Here is an 18696-nt window from a genome sequence, read left to right as displayed (position 1 = left end):
TCAGAATTAAATTAGATGTATCGTCTGCTACCTGACCCACTTACATGGCTCCTGAGAATGCTGCCCATTTTAAAATGAATGCTCTGCTGCTACTAGACACCCTCAGGGCACTGCTTCCTGTTGCCACAGAAGGGAGCAGCCCTCTTATCCATCCTCGCCTGCAGTTTGTGGGACTCATGTTTGATACTACTTTTTTGTTCTCTTTGTTCATGATGTCTCAATCTAGTTAGAAGTCTTCTCCTTAGTGAAGTGGGGATGATTAAGCCACCTTCATTGTACTGTAAGATAGTTCTTGTGAGTGTCTAATAGTTTCTAGCCCACAATTGGTGCTCCATAGTTGATAACTGACTGCTTTTGTCATTTGCACTTAAAATACTATGATGGTAAATCTTTGTGGAAATATGGGAATGTAATCGAATTATCTGTTCTGTTGTATATACATTTCTTGATACCAAATCTTTAAAATTTCTCCAGTAAAGATAACAGTATTTTTAGCAAATGTAAAGAATTCTCAGTTGTTCTAAATTACTCATATTAGATGCATTTTTTTTCCAGAAAATATTTAAAGACTTTTATAGAATTGAACTTAAAGTATGTGAAATATTGTCATCCCTTTATGTAAAAATCATGCTATGTCTGTTAGATTACTTTATATATCTAATATATATATATATATGTATATATATATATATATATTCACTATATAAATGATTCACTATATAAATTATTATGTATATTTTATATACAGTATAATATATATTTCAACTTATTCTAAAATTCAAGATAGTCTTTCAGATGCAATTCTTGTTTAATCCCTTATTGCTAAATTGGTTAGTGTTTTATTTTTATGTTATTTTACCAAAATGGCCCTGTAGGTCATCTGGTCATGGAGTGATGAACTCCTTGTTTGTTTTACTTAAAATGGATGTTATTTTTGGAGAAATAATTCTTACCCATGGTTTCATATATAAAATGGTTCATAGATCATTTTTGTGGGCTGGACAAATACTCCACAATTGTATGCTATTGTGTGAAAACTATAAGAGTATATTTGAATATATAATTTTCTGGTTTGGGTTTCCATACCTTTCACCAGATTCTCAAAACTTTCTCAAGCCATTGGTTTAAAAGGATAAAAAAAATAGCTCTTGCTTTTAAATACTTGGTTCAGAAGTTTAACATATTTGAGGAATCCCGAAGCCTCATTTTATAATTGGAGCAATTATAAAGGGACAGAGGATTATAGACATTATTTAGCAAGTCATGTCAAAATTTGTTTTTGTCTCAAAACTTCCTACATTATTACATTCTTCTGTCCAGGTCATCCTACTGGCAATGCTCTTTATCATATGAGCTACTGTGTTATTCCACCATCCATAATACTTTTAAGTTCTAAACATTAACTTTTATTACTCTCATTTGGCACAGAAAAATTAAAGCATAATGCTAACTAAAATAAGTTTGCAAACTCCACCCAGGTTGTGCCCAGCTAGGAATTGATTTCTTTTTTCTTATTAGTGTAATAATAAAATTGTGTTATTTGAGGACCTGTTGTACTTGACTTTGCTTTCTAGAAGATCATGGTGCAGTAATTTCAAACATGAATTTAAATTCATAGAAACTTATTTGATGATATGGCAATAGGTGGCTGATATCATTGCATCTAGTGTGGGGGATTTTGGTCAATTCTTTTCAGAAAGCAACAATAGACCAGGAGACAACCCATATGGCATCCTTTTTATCTACTAAGTTTTCTTTGTGATATATTTGCTGGTGAAATATGTGCTTTATTATTGTCTACTATGGGTAATGTACTGTGTTATTATAACAGTAAAAAGCAAACAGTGAGAACAAAACAAAAACCTAGGCAGAATGCATGATCTTTTAGAGTTTGCTAATTAAATTACACACAGGTATTTTAAAGAGTAAACAATCAAGTAAATAAATGACTACATATGTGAGACTTGCATTCATTGTGGAAGATAAGCCATTTTTACAAGTTTTATTTTTCATATCAGTTAACCCTAATCATTGAGTGCATTTGAACATATCTCATTTTCTCTCAGTTATATGGAATTTATCATTTGCGAGGAGTACCATATTCTGGAAGAATATTTACAACTAGAAGTGGTATTAATGTCAACCCCATTGATCCAAGCAGTGAAATGGAGCCAGACTCCTGCAAATCAGTAGTATTTGGTAAAAATGTCTTCTGCTTCAATGGTAGTATTAGAAACAAATCACAAGTAGCCCATTAAAAAACAGTTAAACAGAAAAAAGTTATTAGGATTATTGTTGTTGTTTTAACCTATCTTGAAATAAAGTACTCTAAATGTAATAGATATTACCAAATTTAAGAAAATGTTCTACTCAGTGGACTAAATTGAATAAGGATGCTAACAGGAACATATCCACTTAATAATTAATCACATATATCCAACTGGGGTCATATTATGTAGTGGAAAGAGAATGGGATTTAGAAGCAAAATATCTGATTGAAGATAAACATTGACATTTGTTATTAGGGTAACCATATGTCCAAATTTTCTGAGGGCAGTCATGGTTTATATCTGTTTTCTTGACATAATAAAACCACCCTCTTTCATTCTTATAAGTTTACTAGAGGCCGGGTGCAGGAATTCGTGCATGGGTTCGGTCTGGCTGGCCTGCCCCGATGGGGGCTCATTGGCCTGGGTTGGTGGGGGGAGGGGTCGCAGGCGGTTGGCTGGCCAGCCCCGCCCCCAATCAGGGTGTTGGGGGCCAATCAGGGGTCAGGCTGGCGGGGGTTGGGGGAGGCTGATCAGGGCCTGGATTAGGCTGGTTTGCTGCTGCAGTGCATGTCATAGCCACCAGTTGTTCAGGTTGTTCTGGTCATTCTGTTGTTCTGGTTGCTGGGCTTTTATATATATAGAGAGAGATTGATTTGAACAAGACATTTTATGGTCAACTCACTATGATAGCCAACTCAATTATAAAGTTTGCATAATAATTTTGGTTTTGAATATTGTTTTGATGACATGAAAATTATTAGAAGAACCATAGAGAGGTATATAAATAGTAGTGTATTCATTTGGTCAGGGTTATTAATGTGACTAAATAAAAGAGGGTAGTTTATTTTAGCTAGTCCTTATTGAACAAATTACGATTACTCTTATTTAAGTAGTTATATGCCCTATTTGTTCTGTTGAAATCAAGTCATCGACCATGACTACCAGGAATATTGGAACCTAGACTTTATTAGTGATAAAAATAAGAGATAGGTTCCATTTAGTTAAAATTTCAATGCATTTCCTAAACTGAGTGAGATAAATGGAACCAATTTTTTCATGATTCATCAACATTCAATTCACTTTTGGATATTCTTAGCCTTTTCTTTTTTATAATTTTTAAGAGATACTTATATGTCCTGTTAGCTTTGAAAATCATAATAATTCTATTATTTTAATAAGCCATTGTTAGTAATCACACATTTTAATGTTTATTCCTATGAATTTGATCTTAAGTGTACAATTTCTCAAAGAAAAATAATTTCATGCAACACCACTCCTGAATCCTATTTTATCTCAGATGATCTACTTCGTCTCTGGATTGGCTTTCCCTCATTGAATCTCTTCTTGGATAGCCATTAGAGGACTTGTATTTGAAATAAATTTAAGCAAAACCAGTTTTTTTCAATAGCAAATGAATTCCCAACAAAGCCAAGGTCTCTTTATCAGTAAGAAAAAGAAATGAATTCTTCCTAAATTTGAGATGCCATTAACTGAACACCAGGAGGACTATAAAACCTTGGCAAGTAAACATCAGCTCACCATAAAAACTTTTAAAAATATAGATTGTGGGACAGATGTTTGGGGATAGTAATTACCACTTTATGGGGTTGTTAAAAACATTAACTAGATTATGTGTATGAAAGCATGTAGCCAGTAACCTACAATTTTTAGTAGATACTCAATATATCTTTGTTGAAATCTGGAAAGAATGAAGAGTCAAGGGAATATATCCTACAAAATAATGCTCTTTCTTTTATTTTTTTCTATGCCAGCCAAGACCCTATCCCTTAAAAATTGGTATCAATGACCATGAATTAAAGTTTATTTGATTCAGATAATCATTTTTAAAAGCTTTATGTGCCTTTTGAATCATTCAAATTTTTTTTTTACTTCCAAAATCTGAAATTGAAGATTCTGAACCACCTAGATTAGGATTTGAGGTCACCAAAAGACTCAATTTTACTATCTCCATCTACTGGCAGGGAGGAACTATACCCAAGCATCTGGACTGGCATAGAAAAGAGGAGAAAGAACATTTAAAAGGTAAGCAAAACATATATTTTTATTTACTCTGAATTTTTAAACTTTTCTTATCATACACTCTAATGTAATTGCACATAAGTAAGGTTGATATGAACCACATTGCAGATTAAAATTTGTTTAGGTGGCATAATAGTCTTATCTGATTCTTCAGTATGGACAAGTGCAGGCTCGAATGCCTTCCTTTGACAATGGGGTCTTTTCTATCCTTGTACCTTTAAATTTCTATTCAGTTGATCCAGTACTTCAATGCTATTTTCATTTTCTTAATAATCTTGAAACTGTAATGTACTGAAATATCTCTAGTCTTATTCCTGTATTCTCTGATATGTTAAGACAATTTCCCTTGGCATATTATTTTGACTACTATGGTGTAAAAAGAGTAGAATTATTTTTCTTAAAGTGTAATTTATTATTCTGGTATTTGTTAGCCTTTGTGTCCTTTCTTCATTCGTAAGTATTTTCTTTTGGCATATAGTAATGAATAAAAGTCCTTTGTTAATTAATGAGTAAAGTCTTAATACATATTTATATCAGGGTCTTTTTTATTTTATTTTTATATTTTGCTTCCCACCACAAATCTTTTATTTTGGTTGACTTTTTATCAAGGATATAACATTGCAAGCAAATTTTGAAGTATAACTGCTATAAAATAAATATGTGGAAGGTTTGTGGTGGTGTACAGAAATCACTATAAATTTTAATCACATAGTTTAAATTATTAGTATAGCTCTTTTAAGGCTTATGTAATGTGTATTTTTGTTTTAAAAGCCCTACTTCAACTTAATAGGAAGAGTATTAGCCATTTCTCAGGATAATTAGTATTATTACACTTAACCACAATTAAGTTTTCCCCTGCTCCTTCTCACCCCAGGGTCATTTGTTTCCTTATATCTTTGTTCCATTTTTGGGGACAGTATTCTATTTATTTCAGAAGATACATGGGTAGATTTATGGGAAACATAGGTGGAGAGTTTTCAACATCAAAAATGGATTTTATGAGCAAGAAGTTTCAAGGAAATGCTCTGCTCCAACAGGTCTGTTCGTTTGCGGGAGGGCACAAATGCAGTTGGTCCCTTTGCTGGCTGGGGGATTACAGTCACATAAGCAGTGCAAATACCTTGTGGCTCCTGACAGTGTCCAATCTGACAAACATATCCTCAAAGTCTTCACTGAGATCAGAGATAGAAAAGTAGGTATTTTTTAATAACGTTGAAGCAACTAGTGATAGTGAGGTATTAGACAATAATCTCTCCTCACAAATGAAACTTCTGGTGGGCTTTGTGAAGTTCAATTCTATATTTCAGCTTCTCTTTTTAGACCTCTCTTAAAGCTAGTTTTTGCTTAAGAATTCTGCTAATGGGTATATCCAAACCAACTCCAGAATAAAGTATACTTAACATCTTCATGTTGGTGCTTGTTCACTCTTTTGTAATAGACCAACTAGATGGCAAAATAATATAAGTTGAGATGAAATAGCTTGGCATGATTATTTTCATTATTAAAAATGTATTTCTTTTGAGAAATAAAATTTAAGCAATCATTTTTCCCACTAAAATTGTGTTTTATTAGTACTTTATGGCTGTCATTTCTATTAAAAGCCTCATATCTATATTTTATTCATATTTTAACATCATGTTAAGATTGACAGGAGTTACTGAGGGCAGAGTGTGGGGAGGGAAGGTGATGTTTGCCAGCAGGGTAGAATGGTTAGAACATTTCTGAGTATATTTATATTTAATCCAGTCTATAAGGGCAATCAAGTCCCAAGATAATTGCGCTTCATTTGGTTCTGATATCATTATGTGGATTTACTATTGAAACCAAAGATTTTACTACAAATAGAACTTATAAATCTCAGATATTGCTTATGGAAATGCAAATACTTTATCACTTATTTACAGCATTTAATAACATTTAAAACATAAGTAGGAGGATATAACGTGTATAGATGTGACCAAATGAATTATTTTTTCTATATTTGAGTATTATTCATAAGAAATTCATAGGCTTATTATACATAAATTCACCTTTGAACATAAAATGCTAAAAGTCATTTTTCAGCACTTCAACATATGATTACTGAATATATTAAGACTGAAATAAATATATTCCTATTGTATCTTAGGAATTATTTATTTTGCTTATTTCAGAGGTTAACCTAAAATACAATTTCAAACATAGTTTAAATATTCATTGAAGGCATAAACTAGTGGTCTTATTTGTACTTTTCTCCAAAATCATAGGTTTGTATTGATTACCTGAATTTTAAACATCTTCCCATTAGAATGTCAGTACTGTATCTAGACATTATGTGCTCACAAAGAAACAGGTAGCTACCTTCCATATTTGAAATTGCTGGTAAATTCCAACCTGAGTGCTGTAAGTTATATGTGCTGTGCAGATAAAAAATTGCCAGATGCTGAGTCTGAAACAGATGAGGTTCTTTACTGAACATACTTTCTATTAAACAAGCTTATTTGTTTCCTTAAAGTTAATATACTATGAATTTGTACTTAATGACATTAGCCAGTTTTTGTCATGATATTTCATACAAATGTATTTTTCTACTTATATTTTGTGTAAATTTTCTACATTGAATAACAGTTTAAATGTAACAAGAGAGCTGAATAAATTTTGAAAAATTGAATCAATAGTGTATCTTTGAAGTGATTTTTTTTTTTTTGGTAATGTGAATTACTCCTAATTTATTTTACATTCTGGTTTTTGTCTCTTTGTGGTACCTAAAGTAATTTAATACAGAATAAGGAATAATAGCATTGCCTGAACATGCTTCACTATAGTGGTGTGTGTAACTATGTGTATGTACAATTATATTCATTACTAATTAATGTGTAATAAAGGCTTTATGATTCTGTGTTTATAAAGTTGGCTGTTTATCCTGTGGCATAATCCATGAGAAGATTATTGCCAGTCAGTCTTCCATAATTGAGCCTCCACTTACAATGTGATATCCCATTTTGTAAAATGAATTTAGGTTATTTTTTTGCCATTGCCTTAAGGCTAAAATACCGTGCAGTCAAATCTTTACTATTTCTGTATCTCATGCATCAATACAAGAAGAATTTGATAATTTTATTTCTGTATTCTCTTATGATGCCAATTCTGATATTTTAGAGCCTGAAAAAGGAACACTAACAATAATCACACCAAGATAACAGGTCTAAATCAAGACCACCTCTGGCAAGCCCAATCATGTTCACTATATAAATGATTTTGGTGGAATGTACAAAAAGTCAACACTAATTGTCTTAAATATAGTAAAAGTGCTTTATTTAGTCATGTACCTGAAAAGCCCAGAGATGGGATGAATTTATTATGCCGTTGGATCTGGGATGTGGCTTCTTTTTCCTATATTACCATGTATCTGCCTACTTCAGTATCAGACTGGATTATATTATGATGGCTTAATGATTACAGTAGTTCTGGATCTTACTTCTGCATCCAAAATGTCCTAATTCCCAAGTATTAGGGGGGACGGGGAAGCCATTGGATTCACTCCATTTGGCTAATTAGAGTCATCCATGCAGTGAAAGAAATGGACTTATATTGAGCTTCCAGGCATACTTCTGTGGAGGGTCAATCTTGCCTTTTTTTTATTCAGAGGCTATTTCACATTGGTAATGAGGGATGCTGGAAAAATACTCCCTATGCTAACTTTCTTTCATTAGTAGATTTTCCTGGAACTTCCTGAACACAGGCCCCCTTTCTTCCCTTTGCTCATAGAGAGGAGGCTAATGGTTGATTTCTTATACCTCTCAGTAGATTAAAAAAAAAAAAAATCAAACCTTTTTTTTTTTTTTTAAACACGGGATCAGGGTAAAGGAAATGGCAAAATTTTTACTTTTACAAAATTGTCCTTTTTTTCTCCTTCATTAATCAACCTGTAGAAGGAAATCAGAAATGTAAAATCACTTCCTAAAAAACACTGCTTCTTGTTTAATCAATTTGACCTTGATGAAACTGGAATCCTTATACATATGACCAATATTGTATGAAGAAAACCTTCATACCTGATAATAAATTTTTTTCTCTCATTGTGTTTAAATTAGACAGAATGTGGTGGACAAAGTTTCTCCTTCATGTATAGACTGATTTATAGTTATTAAGATGGTTAATTTATTCAGTTATCATTTTATTGAACTTTAAAATAGGTTGTGATTATTTATAGTTTATAAAAAATGACATCAAATATCTTGCCTAAAGTAACTAATTTTATCATCAATTGATTTATTTTCATAGTTAAGACAAAATAATGATTATAATTGTAACTTTCTCAAATACATCAAAATTATAAAACATTTATTTTTTAAAAAGTAAGCAAGCATATAAAGAAAATGGCAAATCTCAACAGTGAGTACTCTACTATCTATAGCTTTCAGCTGAAAAATACATGTAGATTCTAATAGATGAATTTTGAGTAAAATATCAAATACAAATTTTGATACTTTAATTGGTGAGGTGTATAAATTATAAAATATCTTTAATTTTATATGAACAGTCTCTGGAAATTTAGGAATTAAAGATGAAATTTTAAAATAACACATAAAATTGTTTTTGGCTATGTTCTGGGATATCAAATTTGTTTCTATTTATATGTATGAAGTAGTGATGTGTGCTGGGCACAGTGCTAGATGCTGGTTGTGGACTTTAATAAAAATAGTTTTGTCATCTAGGAATTTATAGTGGGGTAGAAAAGAAAGATCAACCCATACATTATCATTAAAATATGCAGTCCTGAAAGAATTAATGCACACAAGAATCAGGATGGCAGTCTAAACTAGGTAATATCCAAAGTGGGTTTTGAATATTAATTATTAGTACCATTACTTAGTGGAGTAATGATACTCAATTAAAGTCCCAGAAGTTGTCATATTAAGAGGACAAGATTTTTGTTTGTTTGTTTCTAATGTCCCAAGTACCTGGAACAGTGCATGACACATAATAGAGTCTCAACATATGATTTTTGACTATTCATCCCCTGGAGGAATAAAATTATTATATTCTGGGATAAATTCAAGAACCTAAATTGAGCATATCTTAAATATATTGTTTTATGGCTTACTTAATATAGCAATCCCTTAATTTATTTTTCTTTAGTGAACATTTATTCATGTAATTTTTAAACAGTTTGGATAAAGAAAACTAACTTTGTTGATTATCTTTGTTTTATTTTGCTACTTCTTTAAAGGTATGGCAAACAATACATTGAGCTGATGGAGTCTGAGTTTTCTGTCTAGTATATTAGTCTTTTGTATTAATAGTCAGAATTATAAATATAAATCATGAAAATGGGATACCTATATTGTTTGGAATTTTTTTTTCTTTTTCTTTATTTTTAAAATTTTATTTTTATTGTTGAAAGTATTACATATGTCCTCCTTTCCCCCCGCATTAACCCCCTCTATCGCGCCCCCCCCCCCCCAAGGCTTTCTTTGCATTATCGTCTGTGTCCACGAGTTATGCATATATGCATATAAGGTCTTTGGTTAATCTCTCCAGACCCCTTCCCTCTTGAGATTCCTCAGTTTGTATGGAGTGATATCTCTTTGCTATGTGGAGCTCGTATATCTTCCCTCTACAGAATCAAAGAGGATTAGGATGAGATTACTCTACTTTTCCTAGGGAAAAGGTGCCAATCATGGAAGCAGTAAAACTAGCTTTTACATATACTGTATATGTCATGTGATTTTAACTATTGCTTAAAAGTTAAAAATTTGTTAATTGAGAGCTAATGAGAGTGGAACCAGAAATAGCTTATTATAAACACAGTAATAAAATTAGGATAAAGAAGGTTTATCACAGGGGAAAACAGTGTGCAGAGCAAAGCACACATAAGACTGGTGAATACGTAAGGGCTTGAAAATAGATGCAACCGACTATTACAGAAATGCCTTTATATGCACAATTTAAAATTAACACATATTTGCAAGTAAACACATCAAAAATTTCACAGGACATCAGTGAAGTTTACTAGTTTACGTGTGACATGTCACTGAAGTCTTGCCTGTGTGAAACAGGAACCAGAGTTCTTCAGAACTCTAAAGCTAAACCAAAAGTGGAGACTCCTTTCTTTTTGCCTAGTTCTTAGTATTACAGCTTTTTCTTTCGACAATCAACTTATAATATTAGAATAGAGAAGGAAATGGATGATTTATCTTCCTTTATGAATTATATATTATCCAGAAACACCTTTTTTTTAGTGTTATCTTTATTAAGCATTTTCAATTATTATAATTTTCTTTGCTTATTATCCTTTTATTTCTACTCTCTTTTAGCTTCAAAGGGACTAACAGCATGGCAAATATTAGGAAATTATTTTAATCATAATGCTAAGCTTATTGAATACATATGAATATACAGTGATTCTATGTAGTTGAATTATATGTGCGTATACGTAATCAACTGTTTTATTGTATTTGCATTATTAACTTTCCTTTATTCTTTTCTTTTCTATTTTTGTTTCATTTTAGTTTTTAATACTTGTACCTTAAGGGGTTGTACAGGATAATATGAAATGATGTATACTTATAATTTAAAAAAATTTAGTGTTTGTGAACATTTTTATTTTCTATGCTAAATTCACCTATGATGATTAATTTATTCTTGTTTAGAATACATTGAATGGAGTATCTTGGAAATACTGTAGTGACTTAACTACATGCAGTAGTTTTATTTCATTGGTATTTTTTTGTGCGGACTGTCATTGACTATAGGAAAGAAGCTATTCGATAAAATAGTTACAAAATATGTACCTATCTCATTCCTAAAATACCACTAAGTTATATATTTGGAAAAATGATATTTTTAAATAGTAGGGCTATAAATGTAGAGTCTTAATTTGGTAGAACTTACCGTTTGTTGCTTTTTTTCATTTTTATTATAGAGGTAGTAGTTGAGATTTATATAAATCATATGTGTTTAGTGGCAAACCTCACTGCACTTTGAGATGAATTTTTGGGAGCAGCAATTTAACTTAGGAAATTTACAATGCTTAGCACAAATAAGGCTTAGCTTTTTAGTCTATGAATTATGTTTAGTTATAGTTTAGCAGAATTGTGAATTATAAAGAAAAGAAAAAAATGATGTTAACATTTAAGTATACACTTTTTATCTACGAGCTTTTTTTGCTTGAAGATACAAAAATAGATTCAAATCTTTTAATAACCACTTAGTTTTCAAGATTATATGTGAAAGAGTAAACGTTGCTGTATTTGTAAATAGTGCCTTGAGATATAAGGCATTTGCTTTGAGACAAAATGGGGTAAATGTTAATAAATCTGATTGAAAAAAATTAACTTATTAGAAATATTAGTTATAAAAAATAAGAATCCTTGATATAAGCTACTGCTATGTGTAGATTATTGGAAGAAAATTTAAGGAGTGGGGAAATATCTCATTTTCATTTACATTTTTAAAATTTATTAATTTTAGAGAGATAGGAAGAGAGAGAGAGAGAGATTTGTTGTTTGACTTATTCATGCATTTATTGGTTGATTCTTGTATGTGCCCTAACCAGGGTTCAAACTCAACCTTGCCATTTCAGGACAACACTCTAAGTGACCTAGCTACCCGGCCAGGGCTCATTTTTAAAAGAAAGCTTCGAAAACAACTCATTAATTTAATTTTAATAGTAAATTATCATTATTTTCTATAGGGAAAATATCATCTAACTTGATAGATCTTTTGTCTTCTTAGGAGATATACTGGTGCTAAATTATGTGCATAGAGGAGTTATTGATCATTTTATATATGTTAATATAGCCAACAGCAGAATCAAAAATTAGTTTCTAATTTAAAAGAGAATGTATTTCTATTTAGGTTACTTACTGCTGAGGACAAGGTTAGGCACACATTTAGGTACTTAAAGCATATTTTACTAATATGATGATCTTCCCCTTAATGTGTACTGGGTATTGTCAAAGGACATTATATGTCTTTACCTTGTCTCCCTATTTCTAGGTTAGAAAATATAAAAAATACTTACCAAACTGATTGTTTAAACAGCTGTTTATTAGGATGAAAACGCTGCTTTAAGAATCATACATAAACTTGTTAAAATTATTTTGGGTGCTTTAACAATCAAAAAGGTTATTCTTTAACCTTAATAACATGACCCTTCTAACACATGACTCTTGACATCGTCTTTTAAATTCAAAGAGTTTCTTAGAGCAGTATTCTTAAATTGCATTTTACCAGAGTTCAGTCATGTATTTTGACTAACATAATGCTCAATGAAAAGTTGTTGCAGTTAGTGTACATGCCAGTACTCTGATTGCTGTTGAAGAATGGAGGCAAAAAGGAATAACTTGCCATCTGAACAGCTTTGTGCCCAATAGAAGATGTATTCATTTCTAATAATATGTAAGAAATTATCATAAATTTAGCCGTTTAAAACTCACTTTATTTCGTCTTAGCTCTATAGGTCAGCAGTCTGGGCATCCTATGACTAGGTTCTTGCTCAGAGTTGTACGAGGCTAAAATCAAGGTGTCAGCCAGACTTGATTCTTTCTGGGGGCTGTGGAGAATACTTCCAAGTTTCTTCAATTTCCTGAGGTTTTAGGACTGAGGTCCCATTTCCTTGCTAGCTGTCAGCCTTAGACTGTGTTCTGCTTTTGAAGGCTTCCCACAACCCGTGGCATGTCACCTCCTCCGTGTTCATTGCCAGCAATAAATAATAAACCTGCTGTTAAATTACTCTTACACTTTGAATTTCTCTGAATTCAGGGTGGGCCCAGCTTCTTTTAAGGGTTCACCCTATTACGTTAGGCTCAGGCAGATAATTTACATTTTGATGAACTCAAAGTTATCTAACCTAATCATGATTAGGGGGAGTTCAATCATAATTTGTATTTTTAAAAATAGTTATATCACGTTTATTTTTGTTGTTCTAATATGACTCGTATTTGATAAGTTATTGGAGATTAGGGTTTTAATTTTATTGCAATTTTAGGAATCCAAAAGTATTGCTTGTTTGAAATTTTGGTGATTTGATTAAAATGACTAATTTGCTTTGTTCTTTGAAGTATACCTATACACAGGTTTTTACTCAATACCGTTAAAATAATCTTTTCTTTTTTTTTTTTTTCTGGTTAAATTCTGAAGAGAGTAGTACTTAATTTATATTGTATGAAGCATATCCAACACTTGTTTGGGTAAAATGTGGATGATTAAGAAAAACGTTTATTTTGAAACCGGTAATTTTTTAAAGGTCTATTCTCAATGTAAATCTATACCTATGTTTTTGTTTTAGGAGTACAAGCTCCCCAACATGAGAGAATTATTACTGTGTCTACGAATGGAAGTATTCACAGCCCAAAGTTTCCTCATACTTATCCAAGAAATATGGTCTTGGTATGGAGATTAGTAGCAGCAGAGGAAAATGTATGGATACAACTTACATTTGATGAAAGATTTGGGCTTGAAGAACCAGAAGATGACATATGCAAGTAAGTTATCATACTTGAAATTCCAACAAATTCTTCATTTTGGTGATGTGATTTTAAATGGCGTCTTTTGTTCTGTTCTGTTTTCCTGGAGATCCAAGAAATTTACAACCTTATTTAAGCTATGTTTCATTTAAAATTAGAAGACACATACATACAAATACATGGTCAGTAGTTATGTTCTACCTCTGAGCATAATTTGAGAAAATTTCAGGTAAAAAATACATATAGAGTAAAACTGTCTAATAAGGAATTGAGAATAAAAAGTCAAGTGAAGGACTACAGTTGTGCCAGAAAAGTTGTTACCATTAGTGCTGAAAATTTTACATTGGAGCTTCTTGATAGTCAATCAAGAAAATAAAGAATAAGTTATTAAAAGTAAATGTAGTCCATGGGTACATATTACCCATCATACCTAGTATTCATAAGTACAGTACACATAAGGATACATTCCTACACATAGGACCAGGAAGTTTTAATATTTCATCATAAAAATTATGGATCTGAAAGCAGAATTAGAAATTTAGGCTAACTTTCTGGTTTGGCCCATAGAAACTTATCATAATTCTCCTAGAAGCATTCATGAACCAAAGTCAGCTGGAGTATTTCACCCACGCAAAAGACCACCTACTGTATGTCATACAAATATTACTCTTTAAATCCTATGTGAATACACTTGTCAAGGTTGGGTGGTCTTATTGAAGATTTTTCACTTCAGTGGCGTTTGTATATCATAAAAATATTTTACTTGAGCTTCCTTGCAGGGTTCTTTATTTTTTCTTTGATATACAAGTTAAAAGAGAATTTTCATTTTATGATGTATTACAGATAAAGATTTCAATGCAGATGAAATAAACTTTGTACTTGCTGTCATCACAATTTGTATCTTTAACATTTACATGGTTAGATTTTTTTCACATTTCTGCATTCTATGATATTGCATGTCATATTATTTTTTCTTAAATCTATAATCTTAGACTTTGAGAATAGAAGCTGTCCTGGCTATTTATAGAGATACGGAGAAGTGTCTTCCCTATATATCATTCATATTTTATACCTACACCATTGCTAAAACCCATTTTCCTACCACCCATCTTAGTTTTTCACCATGCTATAAACTGTACCACTTGTGTTCTTTTCATAGATAGGATTTCTTAATATTATCAAAAGTTGCAAAAGGTTTAAGATATTGTACCATTTCAAAGTAGCCAGTTAGCCTACCACAAGTTCATGAATGCCGATAGAAGACAGAAGCCTCTTGGGCCAGAGACAAAGGACTTTGTTACAATAGTAGCAGTAGCCAGAGTATTAGCACTTTCTTGTGCCTCTTCCCCTAATTCCAATTCCCACAGGTCAATGCCAAGAGAACTACATGATACATGCATGCTGAAGGATTTGTGTTATGGGAGAGGAATTGTTATATATGTGTGTATGTATATAATGTATGTTAATAATCCTATCTAATAAAAGAGTAATATGCAAATTGACCGTCACTCCAACACACAAGATGGCTGCCTCCATGTGGTCAAAGATGGCCACCCCCATGTGGACACAGATGGCTGCCACAAGATGGCCAGCAGAGGAGAGCATTTGGGAGGGACCAGGCCAGCAGGGGAGGGCAGTTGGGAGGGAGACCAGGCCTACATGGAAGGACAGTTGCGGGTGGGCAGGCCTGCAGGGGAGGGCATTTGGGGGTGACCAGCCAACAGGGGAGGGAAGTTAGGGGTGACCAGGCCAGCAGGGGAGAGCAGTTAGGGGCAACCAGGCTGGCAAGGGAGGGCAGTTAGGGGTAACCAGGCCAGCAAGGGAGGGCAGTTGGGGGCAACCAGGCCTGTAGGGGAGTTCAGTTAGGGGTGACCAAGCCAGAAGTGGAGGGCAGTTAGGGGTGACCAGGCTGGCAGGGGAGGGCAGTTAGGGGTGACCAGGCCAGCAGAGGGGAGCAGTTAGGCGTCGATCAGGCTGGGAGGCAGAATTGGTTAGGGGCAATCAGGCAGGCAGGCAGGTGAGTGGTTGGGAGCCATCAGTCTTGGATTGTGAGAGGGATCCCAGATTGGAGAGGGTGCAGGCTGGGCTGAGGGACACCCCCACACACACAAGAATTTCGTGCACCGGGCCTCTAGTTAAATAATAATAATTGAACTATCATTCAGCATGTCTAACCTATGTTGTGACTTAACTCAGACAGTATGAGACTCAACTTAAAAATGTGACTCTTTCAATAATAGTTCTGAAGTCCTTTCCTTATGTTTTTCCCTGATTACCCCTCTTATCCCTGCATTTCTAATCAATGTCTTTAGCTTTTTTTTTTCACTTCATGTCTTGATTTTCTCTATAATTTTATGCATATATTTCCATATGTACTGTCCTATAAAAAGTAAATTATTTTTTGCCTGTTTTGAAATATATATCAATGGGATAATTTTGAGTGTTTACTTTTGTGACTTGCTATGCATTTCAAAACAAGCAAAATGAAACAATATATTTTTAAAGTTAGCTCATGTCAACGCAGGTAGGTTAGATCATTTGCTTACCTTAATAAATAGTCTGTTTCTAATGGCTACCTTGGAATGCATATTAACTTAATATCTAAAACCAATCAATGTTTACTCCTTTCCCAAAATATAAAATTACCTGAGAATATTTTAACAATATTGTTTACTTAGCTAATAATGAACTTGGAAACTGTGAATGCTAACTCCCGAGATACCACCACACTATACTGATAAGACAGAACTGAGTTTATTGCTTACCTTGGTGACAGAGAAGCCCATGCTAACAGTGGTCTTCTTTAGTAAACTCTGGGAAGGAAAAGCCAAGCCAAAAATGGATCTTTCAATGTGGAGACTCGGTTCAGATGGGGATGGATCAGGATTAAATAGTTTACAATTGGTGGAAACAAGGAAGGGTATTTCGGGGAAGAGTTTCATCAATGATAATACTTTCAGTTGGAGAAGTTAACGGTTCTTTTGGGAAGTTCATGTAATGAAGAGTAAAATTAATTGCCTGGGCAATAATGATGACAATAAAATACTAATGTCATGTAATTGCAAAGAGAACACTGGTGGGTGTTTTTGTCCTATCGTCCAAGCTGGTTAACTACAGTTAACCCCACTTCTCATTAGTATGCATATAATAATTATTGTGGGTTTTAGTTTTATATTTTTTAACTTCAAAAACAAGACATTGTTTTTATTATTTCATGTAATCTATAGGTGATCAAAAATTATTAGTTTTCTTCAGAATTAAAAAATAGTTTGAACATTTTCATCTTTTCCTGCAGTTTATAATAGAATTCATGTGGCATGAATATTTGCTAATTTATTTACTCTTACATTCAACAAGCACTTCTTGAGCATGAACACTGTGGTAGGTAATGGATGACAGTAGTGAGTAGGAAATGGCTCAGACCCTTGTGTAGCTTAGTCTGGGTAAGGAGTCAGACAGACAAGTAAACAGTCAAATAAAACAAAATGCCACCAGTCCCAGGGTATGGTGAATACGGAGTACAGTTATTACTGTAACTGATTATAGTTAAGATAGATTTGTTGACCATTTTCTAGCTCATATCATAACTGTGTATCTTACTGGTAGCAGTGTCTAAATAATTGTTATTAATTTATCATGGAGAATTGTGTGAGGATGAATTTACCCTGCCAAGCAGACCTCAAAAATTCAAATATTCACTGTCTGTGGTTTGCTCTAGTAGATATAGCTTTCAAGGATAGCATAGGTTCCTTTACATTGCTAGTATAGGCTGTGGGTGATAAAATTATAAGGAAATAATTGTTTTTTGACAACAACATAAAGTATGCCGTAGTTGTATGACCATATAATTGAAATAAAGGAAAACAATATTGTTTATTTAGCTAATAATGAACTTGGAAATTGCCAGTTTCAATATTTTTGACATTAGAAATATTTCTAGCCCTAGCAGGTGTGGCTCAGTGGATAGAGCATTGACCTGAGGACCAAAGGGTCTTGGGTTTGATTCCATTCAAGGGCACTTATCTTGGTTTTAGGTTCCTCCCCAGCCTGGGCCCTGGTCAGGGATCCTGCAGGAGGCAACCAATTGATGTTTTTCTCTCACATTGATATTTCTCTCTGTCTTTCCCTCTCCCCATCTCTCTAAAAAATCAATGGAAAAATATCCTCAGGTGAAGATTAACGAAAAATAAATATTTCTATTAGACAACCCAAAGAATAACTTAGAATGTTAAATGGTCATTATATTATAGAGAAGAGGGTGAGTCTGGATTTCTATGAGTTCTGAGAAAAGCAGATGATACAGACCTATATTACATCATGTCTACATGTCTAGGAATATTACAATTCTGCTACAGCTGTGCCTTAACAAAATATTTTCCTAATAAATTGTGGCATAAATTTAAAAATAGTGAGATTTATACCAGAAAGTGTAACTGTAAGACTCTCAGTTTCAGGTGACCACAAATAATTAGCCAATGACTGTAACAATCTTGACAAAAAAATGTTTGGATTATGTTACTAAAAATTTCAGGATTAGTCTTTTCCAGATTCTGAGCAATGCCATTCTGTCGCTTTTGCTCCACCTCTATAGACTTGCTTCCCTGTGGTTGACTCCATTCTCAATCAGTCTGTCTTCACATACTGGAAGAGAAAGGCCCAGAAGTACCAAGATTTTAGCACTTACAATCTTTGAAGGAGACAGGCACTCTTCCTGTAAAAGTTCTTGGAAGAGTTATGATTGGTCTGTTGTTGTTTTTTTGAAGATATTTTTATTGATTTCAGAGAGGAAAGGAGAGGGAGAGAGAGATAGAAACATCAATGATGAGAGAGAATCATTGATTGGCTGTCTCCTGCATACGCCCGCTTCCGGGGATCAAGCCCGCAACCTGGGCTTGTGCCCTTGACTGGAATCGAACCTAAGACCCTTCAGTCCC

The 18696-nt window shown here is 33.2% G+C and overlaps 1 protein-coding gene across 4 annotated transcripts in view; it reads left to right on the top strand.

The window, feature by feature from the left end:
* Window positions 1-18696, top strand: part of PDGFC (platelet derived growth factor C) — a 180337-nt gene that overhangs the window by 81065 nt on the left and 80576 nt on the right. For all 4 annotated transcript variants that reach the window (XM_054717658.1, XM_054717657.1, XM_054717659.1 and 1 more), the window contains one exon: window positions 13585-13780. In XM_054717658.1, coding sequence (XP_054573633.1) covers window positions 13585-13780 — 196 coding nt within the window. The remainder of the gene's footprint in view (window positions 1-13584; window positions 13781-18696) is intronic.

Source organism: Eptesicus fuscus, chromosome 6 (assembly GCF_027574615.1).
Source record: "Eptesicus fuscus isolate TK198812 chromosome 6, DD_ASM_mEF_20220401, whole genome shotgun sequence".
Taxonomy (NCBI): Eukaryota; Metazoa; Chordata; class Mammalia; order Chiroptera; family Vespertilionidae; genus Eptesicus; species Eptesicus fuscus.
Note: the sequence above shows the minus strand (reverse complement) of the source record. Positions and strands in the feature narration are given on the sequence as shown.